Raw genomic sequence first — 11350 nt, 5'->3', positions numbered from 1 at the left:
TTTCCATTCGCATAGCAATATACATACAGTTTAACATATTTATTTACACATTTTACAAACAACAGCAAATAACCCCTAAACTCATAAATTATTTTTGTTTGTAACTTTAACTGTTTGGAATTAACTGTTTTAACTGTTAAACTTAGATGCTTAGAATAAGATAACTGTTTACTACACAATATGTGCTTTTTAAACTAATATTTAAACCATTTCATAAAAAAATGGCTCCTAGTGTAACAAAAAATCTTAGTATCAAACGAAACTTTTTTTACATATTTTGAAATATTCAAGTAAGTTACTTAAATTGAGATCACGTAAGTTATCCCCCTCCTTAAAACAATTTGATGCATAAAATAGAAAAAAAAAGCTTACCACATTCGTGAGTCCCGGTGGCTCATTAGGAAAAACGTGCTGTTGCGATGCGCGATTTGTTTTGTGAGGTATTAACTATCATATTGATTTTAGTCGGAATATTTATTTTCGTGGTTTCTCTTTCTTTCTGTTCATTTTCCACCTGCTCCTTAATTTAATTCAGAAAACTAGACATGCGCATTAAGGATACTTAATAAATGAAATCGAATCTTTAAAATTTTTGCCAATCATATTTTTTAGTTTCCGATAAAGAATAGAATATTGAAGTAATTTCAAAATTAACTACTGATCCATGAAGGTGTACTTCTTTTGGTCAGTAACAATTTTAACTTTTACGTTAAGTTTATGAGGAAATCAACTATTTCGTAAAAATATGATACAAAACATGAATTTAAGAGCATTTTATAAGGTAGAAAGAAAAACTAACAAGTATAAACAGCAAAAATTAAGAAAACAAATTAAATAATCAGCAAAATGTATTTCTTGGTTGACGTGGTGATGATTGATGTGGTTATATTGTGGGGATTTAATTATAGACTATGCCAACCTTCATCTATCAAAAGGTACCTCAAGATAGAATCAAGTTAACATGTCTTATATACTATTGCATTGGTATTTTATATTTATAGTGGTAGTTACGCCACATTACTCCCCTTCCAGAATTTTATCTGTGATGGAATTCGATGAACGGATACCACTAGTTGATTCATACTGTATTTTTTCTTCTTTTTTTATATATTTCATTTTGCTCATATTTTTTCTTCACTTTTTTTTTTTTTTTTTTTTTTTTTGGTTTATAGCATTTCGCTCATTGTTTTTTTTTCTTCATTTTTGCTGATAGCATTTAGCTCATTATTTTTTTCTTCATTTTTGTTTATTGACCGGAAGACTTTATTTACTTCACCGGATTTCTTTTCTTTTTTCTTTTTCTTTGAGCAGTATATTTTTAAGCAAATCAACTGTCTTTTATGTGGACTATCCATCAGTGTTGGCATGTTCTTATCACGTCCGGAGGTCACCAATAAGGGGATTCTATTATCGACTGTGTCAACCTTCATCCATCAAAAGGTACCTCAAGATGGAATCAAGTTAACCTGTCTTATATACTAGTGAATCGGTATTTAATATTTATAGTGGTAGTTACGCCACAATGTCAACCGTCGATTTTGAGCCTGGGATTTCATGAAAGAGGCACATACTTTAACATTTCACCACCCACTTTGACATTAAGAAAAATTTTTGTAAGAAACCATTTAAGTTGCCTCAAAATCAGTAAGATATTCGTATTCAAACCCTCAAAATCTAGAAAAGTTTTGCTTGAGGTCTATATTTTATGCTACATTCCTTTTCGGTCCACTATTTTTGTCGTATTTCTTATACTGTACAATTATAATTTATCCTGTTAATTTTAAGAACCCCATATTGCACTAAAACAAACTGTATTGACTTCATAAATTAAATGCAATGTTTATTTTTAAACATCTTAATATATTAGTTGTTTATTATGCAGTTATATATCGTAACGTTTTACAGCAACAACAAGGAGCTCTTTTATTTAAAATCCACCATTTTAATATTTGTGGTATCCGATTAACACCCGTTAGTTTAATAAATATAAAGCTACGTTATGGCATTAGAAACGAGTGAATTATTAGTACTGAAAATAAATAAACTATGAAATTGAACGTAAGTGACACATTTAAAAAATAACCACAATAAAAAGTAGTAACTACAATAAAAAATAGTAACTACAATAAAAATAACTGCACAAAAAAATAACTACTAACTTCATTTAACATGTTCACTGATTTACAATATATTTTTACCGAAACCCCAAAAATGACCGGTGGTTTTAAAAATCAGCCAAATAAAAATAGTTTCAGGATTCTGCTTAGTAAATCAGCCATTTTTCTTTTCTCAAAATTTGAAAATTAGAGACAAAGTCCCTCAACAGATGGCGCTTCTTATTTGAAAAATTATGAAGCTTGGTTCTCTAATGCATGTAAGATTATTCCAACCGAAAGATTTGCTGGATCAACTGTGTATTTTGTAATTAGACTGAACTGCATTAATTTAATTATTATTGTGAAAACATTTTATTGAAACAATGTTGAGGAATTTTATAACTAGTTTTATAACTAAATTTAAAACTTGAGAATCAGTACCAGACGACTCTTATAATTAACTTTGAGTGAGAATTAAGGAACAGCTTTTCTAAGCAGAACACAGCAAGCAGCAAAACGTACATTTTCATATCCTTCTGATTCTTCTTTATTTTTTAAACCACTGGTCACTTTAGGAACTGCCTACATTATCAGTTACTTTATTACTTCCAGTGTAGCATGTTAACAAGTGCTGTGAACATACTAGTTTCATGTCATTGTTTAAGATAACATCAGTGGGGTACATGGCCCCGGTAGCAGAAATCTTCCAGACCGGCAACGGGCTCTGCTGATTATCAGGGCATCTGCAGAGTATTATTTTTCATTTAGAATTGAAACGTTTATCGCAGAGACTGGAGATTATTTATTATATAAGATTTTTTTTTTAAACAAGCCGAAAATATTACTGAGACGAGAACCTGTAATTCATTTTTAATTCCTAAACTAACTCAATGACTGACTACTTGTTACAGGTTCTTAAAAAAATGGTTGTCCTTCTGCATATATATATAAGCAAAAGAAAATTGATGACTGTCCTTCAAAAAATCCAAATAATGTTCTTTAAATAGCTGAGAAGGTGAAAAATAAAAAATTTAAAATACAATATAAATTCCACATTTTCGTAAACTCTAAACGTTTATTTATAAACTTAATATAGACTAATTCCATTTTTCAAGTTTCAATTATTTCATTTATTTAAAAGTGTATAAAAATTTTAATCCAAATAATGCATTTTTAACAACATTTTTTCTGTATAATTTTTATCCACCTTATATTTTCTAGTTTCATTGTAAACATGCTACATTAAGTCTATTATTTAATTAATGGACTTAAATAAATAATTTAGTCTAATGAATAGATAATTTAATTAATTAATTAATTAAATCATCTATTAATTAAATTAATGGATAATTTACAATAATAGTGTTACAATAAACATGCTGCAGAATGCAATTAAGAAATGCAATTATGCAATTCAGAAATTTGCTGCAAATTCTGCTACCAGAAAAACGGTAATGGTAAATATAAATCACGATACTACTTGTAAATAACTAATAGTATTTCACTTTCAAAAAAAATTCTTTTGACAATAGTTCATATAAGACTTTGATAGATCATTCCCCCCAAAGCCTTTAAAAACAATAGGAATAATTCTTTATCTATTGAATCATGCAACAATTTCAAGATATTTGAAATTCATAAAAAATATTTTTATATACATTGGAATATTTACAGAGACTTTAAAGAAAACAATTACGTTTTAATCATTTCAAATTCGGAATTGAATGTTAACACCAAAGTATAACAAATTCCATCAAAAATGTCTCTTATATGAAGATGAAAGACATCTGGGGTAACTACATTTAATTGGTGACAAAGACGTAATTCTATTACTGTTTTGTACTTGCGACCTGAAGAAAGAGAAAAAACAAAGGATTTATGTTGTTCCAAATTAGTGCACTGGGATCTATTGGCGATAATTCATCCATTAATCTTCCTTGGCTTTATTCCACACCATTTAAGAAATCTGTACAATCCATAAAGGCCGAACAATCCCAAAATGACGCCAAGAATCATGAGAAATATTTGCGTCCCAGGTGACAATACTAAAAAAAAAAAAAAAAAAAAAAAAAAAAAAAAAAAAAAAAAAAGCTAATTATAATTTTTTTTCTTCATATAGTATTAATTGTAAAAGGTTACTACATTACCTTGCACAAACTTTTTTATTAATATGTATTTTTAACACTTTACATAAGGGAGAAAAACAGCTTAATTGTTTAAGAAAACTATTATTCATTAAAACAAATAAGAATCTTCTTTCCTGAAAAAAATAACATAAAATAAACTTTAAAATTGTCCATGTATTTTCAGCCGTTACCGCACAAGCATTCGCTTTATCGTGCTTAAAAATAATAAAGAGATTAATTAAACCGCAATAATTGTTTAAAAAGAACGGTTATCCAATACAAATGCGAATCTCTCAGGGAAGAACTGTAGTAAAATAAGCCTTAAAAGTTAACACTACTTTCCGGCCACTTTAGTAAAAAAAAAAATTATATATATATATACAGGGTGTCTATAAAAGAACTCCGGGGTTTGGAGGCAAAATATTTTAATGAAATAAAAAACATACATACATGTTTTATACATGACTGAAAAGCTTACATTTTCANTCGCACTATATATATATATATACAGAGAGAGAGAGAGAAATTAAATAATCACAAATAATTCTTAATAGTGTGAGAAAACAGCAAAATTATTTGGGAAAATTACCGAATGGATGCCGTTATTTATACTTTTTAGTTCAATTATGATTTAAAAAAATCAGAATATTTAAGAATAAAAATTTTTACTAAATTTTTAACAATGTAACTTTTAAAGAAGCAAATTCCAAAATTTTAAAGAAATCATTCCAGTAGTTCTTGAACAATAAAAGTTCTTAAAACATACATTTTAAACTTTCATTTTCGAGAATTTTTCGACATATTTCTTTCACTTTTTAGATTTTTTTCATACGAAAATGCGTATTTAATAAGGTGATAAAACTTAGTGACTGAAACATTAATAGATAATTATTAACTAAATTAAATAGTAACTGAATTATTAGAAAAGAATTATTAACTAAAAAATTAGAAAATAATAAATAAATACTCAAAATTATGTTACATAGAATTATATTTCCCTCGAAGAATCCAAAAGAATATTTTGCCTATTGTATTTACCTTCTCCTATATTTTGAGCACAAAAAAACCACTGGTGCTTTTTTCAGACACTGTACATTGTAAATTTCTGGGCTTAAATTTTTAATTCAAAACATCATTTGCATAAATAATTAGCTTACATAAGATATATCCCGCGAATCATTGTGATTGCTTCTTAGTGTCTTAAAATCTGATCAATAAATCAAAAGGTATTCAAGATTATTGCAATTAATTGCAGTTTTCTCAAAATTTGAAACATAGTTATATACTTCTTATTGAAAATATAGATGAAGAGCCCTTCTATAATTTAACATTGGAACACAAGCTACCCTAACAAAACAAAAAGATATTTTATCTCAACTTTTTCCTTAGGGAAAGATAAAATGTCTATTACCGTGTCTCTTATGAATACACTGAGAAAGAAATTAATCAGATTTTTTTTTTATTTATTTATAGTGGGGAGAAAAACAGGACAGTTTATCCTAACTCATTTCCTTAGGGATAAAGGTAATAAGAAAAACTGACGAATAATTTATTTCTATGGCGTTTATAGAGCAGAAGAAGCACAATTAGATTGCGAGTTATAATGCGAAAATATGCAACAGTTTCTCAAAACTTATAACTAATTACATTTTATCAATAGTTTACCCTATCAATCAATCTTTTCTATAAATAGAGAATATCTTATCAACATTTCCATGTGCATATAACAAACAAATTTGACATAAATGATTTTTAAGTGCTCTTTGTTGAAGTTCTTTGATATTTAAATATTATAAAACCAGCACGAATCAAGTGTTTGGTGAATATTATAAATAAATTATAACAATGGTTTTGTACTTTATTTCATTTCAGAAATTTGTATGTATAAAAACATCATACGAAAAATTGTTTTAAAATCGAACTTAAGTATAAAAGGAAACATTATTTGTCGAAGAAAAAATCATTATTTTTCATTAAACACTTACATGGCATTAATAAAGTTTGATTGCAAAGAATTCTTATAAATTATTTATATCAAATGCTTAAGAACTAAATGTGCATTTTTAGAATCATCCCTAAAAAAAAGAACTGTGAATCTTAATAGATAAAAACATACACCAATGCTGCACTACTTGGGCTGATGAAAATTTGCAAAAACTGAGAATAAGACAGTAATTTTTTTCATTTAGGTGGGAAAATGTAGCCAAATCAGGGATTTTTGAAAATAGTTTATAGCTTTTAAAATATTTAAGTTAAGTATGTTCTAAAGCCCAGATAATTCTTCAAGGCAAGATTGTTTATACAGTTTAAAGTCATCGATTTGCTTCAAGTGTAAGGCACCGAAACTAGGGCTTTTTTATTTTCCTTGGCGGCAGAGCTTCGAGAAACATCGTTAAACCCCTAATCAAACTGGCTTATCCGTATTTAGAGTAACTGGAGTCTGGTGTCAGGGGAACTTCTCGTGATGGAAGACAGTAAATTTAGATTGTTATAAATTCATGAATGAAATCTTTATTATGGCGCCAAAGCACAGTTCTTTTATTATTGCTAGTAAGGTGAAAGAGTTCAATGTGAAGTAATCTCGCTAGGCTCATGCGTAAACAGAGTTGCTAAAATAGTAATAAAATATTAAACGATAAAGTTTAGGAACTTCAAATTATTCTATAAACATTTACTTTATTTTTTTAAGATGGTTAGCTTTTTTTACTACCAAAACTGTCGCATTTTCATTCCTTTTAAAAGAAGTTTTTAATTTTCATTGCATGTTTCATTCGTCTGCTAAACTTGTCTGTCAGGAATCTGATTCCACTCCTATGCATCTAAACGACCCCTGACCCGCGGGTCAGTGAGTGAGGGACATGGAGAGTGCCATTCCCCTGTTGTGGGGGAGGAAAGAAGTTAAAAAAGACTCTCTCGTAAGAAATCATATTATGGACAAGATGCTGATAGAATATACACTGTTAAAATTTTCAGTCTAAAATTAAGGCAAAATAACTGGCAGCTGTCTGTCCATCCAATTAACCGTAAAGTTACCGGTAAAGAACTTTTTTTTTCCTTTACGGTTTTGAAACCATTTACAAAAATTATGGTTCTAAAACCATGAATACAAAACTATACGGTTTTTTAACCATTTACAACTAGCATTTTTCAAAAACGTAAAAAAAGAATTAGTCATTTAACTAGACATAGGAGCTCGGCTTTTCGTCAGGTAATGAGTTTTGGAGAGTGGCGGACAGTGAAAATTCTTCATGCGTTGAAGGGAATGGAGGAAATATTGTGGTGTCAACACTAGGACTCGAACTCCAGTTCAGCCGGTCATGAGATTGACAGATAAGCCAACTTGGCTATGATATGTACGCAATTGCGAAGAACTAAGTAGCTTCATTAGGTGGTTCTAGCTCATGCGATAAAATTCTGGTTTTTTAACCGTATTAGGTGAGAGCAGTTAAGAAACAGTTTTTCTCAAACATAACAGTTTGATTACCATTTTGTTTATGGTTATTTGACTGTTTTGATTAAATATGGTAAAGTAACCATTCAATAAATTGTTATTTAACCATTTTTTCCTATAAATTTCTAACAGTGTAGATGAAGGAGATGGGAGCAATAGGGCTCCAGAAGAAGAAAACCTTTATAACTTGATTATTATTTATTAACCAAATCTGTGCTAGGTCGAAAACCTAACATTTTCTGTGAAAGATGCGAGCAATAATAACGTTACAATCACTGTAGAAATGAGTTTAATAATAATTTTTTGGAGGGATTGAAAAACGTCAATCAGCATTTACCAGATTTTCGTAAAGCATTAATTTCAATTAAGTCAGAAATTTGGGAAAAATATCCACACATATGGCAGTGATTTTGATACTCAAAACTTAAACGTGTAATGGTTTAAAGTACTTCTTTTTTATTGTTATTATCTCTCGTAAAGGAACAGGATGCTTTATAACACTTTGTCTCTCACTTTTTAATATAAAACTCACTTTTATAATATAAATCTCACTTTTTAATATAATAGCGATTTTAATAAATTGTACTGAACTTTGTAATGAACAAAAAAGCTCTTATTATAAAGTTTATATAAATATTTATTAACATATTTGTGTGTTTTCAACCAGAGTGACGCTCGTTTTTAAACATAAAATATGTTTTAATAAATAAAATTTCGCTTCTCATAAAATTTTAAAAAATTTGCAGATTGTCCATCTTTATGGTAGAAATTTTCATGTTATGAATTTAAGCATGTAGTGAAGAGAGCAAGTTTTTTTTTTCAATAATTTTTATAAATATCTCTTGATATATGTGGATGAAGTAATTGCCACTCACTTTATAATATGAAACCAGTTTCAAATGGATTCCGCATTGTAATAAATTGCAAAAAATTCGCTGTGTCCAAACTTTTGTGGTAGCGATTTTCATACATAGTACTTAACGTGTAATGGAGGAAAGAAGCTCGTTTTTTAGAAGTTTTCTATCAACAAATATTTACATATTAAAGTGTAATAAAACAGGAAGATTCTCAATTTCTATTATGAAATCAGATTCAAATGAATTCCGCGTTGCAATAAATTGTAAAAAAAATTGCAAAATGTCTATCCTTATGTAAGCGATTTTCGTGAACTGTATTTAGCTCGAATTAAAAAAAAATATTTTTTTTTTAAATTTTAAAATGTTTCTTGTTTATTTTAATTTTAAAATATTTTCAATGTAATTTACGCTTACTTCTTAAGATTAAGCCATCTTCAAATGAATTCTGCATTGCAATAAATTGAAAAAATTTCACGAAGTGTCTACCCTTACGTTAACGATTTTCATAAACAGTACTTTAGCGTACACTGAACAAAATAAGCTCTTTTTTTATAAGTTTCTTTAAACACGTTTTGACATATATGGATGTTCCCAACGTAATTGAAGCTTAATTTTTAATCTGAAACCAGATTCACAAGATTTCCGCAATGCAATAAATTGCAGAAATTTCACAAAATGTCCAATCTTATCTTAGCTATTTTCATGCACCGTCCTTAACGTGTAAGGAAACTTTTTTTTTAATAAATTTTCCATAAATATTTTTAACATACTGGAGTGCTTTCGGACAAGGTGACGCTTACTTTTAGACATGAAACAAGATTAATTGAAGTTACTTTTTTTTACTTCGAAAATAGAGAATATTTTTAAAAGAAATGTATTTATACAGTTATGTGAGAAAAAATAATAAAACTCTCTTCTCAGCTTTCAACTATTCTTTTTCTTGATAATAAATCGATAACGGTGAAATGACAGCTTTCTTCTCCATCGTCACGACAAAAAAAAATACAAAGAAATGAATTTAAAAAAAAAAATTTAAAAAAAAGAATAGGATCAAAACTTATCCAAAACAAATTTTTTTTTCACGTTGAGGGTTTATACCGATGAAGTGATTGATGAAGTGATGATTCGAACCGTGAATGAAACATAAAATCGAAAATTAATAGCTCACCATTTAAAATATCAGATTAAATCGTTGTTTTAATTTTGTTGACTTCTGGTTGTAATTAAATTGTCCTTTGGCAGCATTACTTAAGAGGTTATTAAATTTGCCGCAATTTATGCAAACACTTTGTGAATATAAAATAAGTTATCAAAACCTGACGAATCACCAACGAGGAAAGCGTGGAAACCTGTTTTTTTTTTGTTTTCAGTTGAAAGTTGGTAACATAGTAAGATTGTAAGATAAAATACAAAGCAATCAATCCATTAGTATTTAGAAACATAGATCTTATTTTTATTTGTTAATATTCTTTTCAAACACTCAAAAATAATAAAACTTTGTTTTAAAAGCAGTTTTTATAAAGATAATTTAAATAAATACATCATTTTTTAAACTTTTATTTTAAATGAAATGGTTGAAAAAACTATTGATTGTTCGAACATTATTGGACGTGCATTGCCTAAAAACAAAAATATCTGCCAAGCATTTAATCAATAAAAGTTTTTTATTAATGGTAAATATGCAGTCTGAAAAGTCTAATTGTGCTTCTATATTTTTATAACGTCATTCTCAAATAACTTCGATGACCTAAGTTAATTCAGTTTAAATGTGCTCACTTCTCTCTGGTAAATAAGTTCCACATCGAACCATAATATCTGTACATTGAAACTTAATACGGTGTTAATTTGCTGTATTCTTAACAAGATGTTAAATTATACCATACTAGTGGGCTGCACCCACTGCTCGCTGGCGCTCGCCAACCCCCGAAAATTGCTACTTAATGAGGCTTTTTTTGTTGCCGTGTAAGGGAAATATATATATAGATTTTCATAAAAACTCTATCCCAGTATCATCAAGCTTATGAATGCTATTATGCAGTTTTGAAATGTAAACGTTAGAGTGAAGAATATTACGGCTAAATATACTCCAAAATTTCAATAATGTTTGAGATTTAATTTAGCTAATGAATGTTCATAAATCATCATTATTTTGATAACATGATTTTATTACATGATTTTAATCAACTACGCAGATTAAAATCACGATAAAAATTCCCTTCTTCGTGAATTACTAAAGGAGTTCATTAAAGGCAAATAAATACTTTACAGATTATATATTTTTAATACCTCTCTAAACATTGACTTTTTTGTGTGAATAATAATTTATATCCTTATAATCGATCAGAAGAAAATTTTCTGAGCTCGTTAGAATCTTTGTTCGTTGTAAATTAAGTTTTTATAGTACATTTTAATGCAGTGATTCTCAACCTTTTTTTTGTGGCGGCACACTTTTAACGATTTCGAAATTTGACGGCACACAAAAAAAAATTAGTTTAAAACTTGTTTACTTACCTATAATACACTGTGTTAATAGTCTGTGATAATAATTTTGAATGTGAAACAAAATAATATGTACTACAAAAGCACGTTTATTAAGGGATTAATTATTTCCATCGACTAATTTTTTATTAGTTAGTAACAATTATTTTTTTTTGCTAGTTATTAATTGTTAGCTTGTTTTCTATAGTTATTAACTGTTAGTTTTTTTACAATGCTATTTTTTGTGATTTCTTGTTAACTAGTTTTTTTGCTAATTATTAATCGTTAGCTTATTTTTTTGTTAGTTATCCTTTGTTAATTTGCTTTTATAACTATGAATTG

At 28.1% G+C, this 11350-nt stretch overlaps 1 protein-coding gene across 1 annotated transcript in view; it reads right to left on the bottom strand.

Moving 5' to 3' along the window:
* Positions 1-1227: 1227 nt before the first annotated feature.
* The window catches only part of LOC107454030 (uncharacterized), a 79854-nt gene continuing 69731 nt past the window's right edge, over positions 1228-11350 (bottom strand). The window contains exon 4 of the mRNA XM_016071077.3: positions 1228-4141. Within this exon, the coding sequence (XP_015926563.1) occupies positions 4017-4141 (125 nt within the window). The 3' untranslated portion in view covers positions 1228-4016. The remainder of the gene's footprint in view (positions 4142-11350) is intronic.

Source organism: Parasteatoda tepidariorum, chromosome 4 (assembly GCF_043381705.1).
Source record: "Parasteatoda tepidariorum isolate YZ-2023 chromosome 4, CAS_Ptep_4.0, whole genome shotgun sequence".
NCBI classification, from domain to species: domain Eukaryota; kingdom Metazoa; phylum Arthropoda; class Arachnida; order Araneae; family Theridiidae; genus Parasteatoda; species Parasteatoda tepidariorum.
Note: the sequence above shows the minus strand (reverse complement) of the source record. Positions and strands in the feature narration are given on the sequence as shown.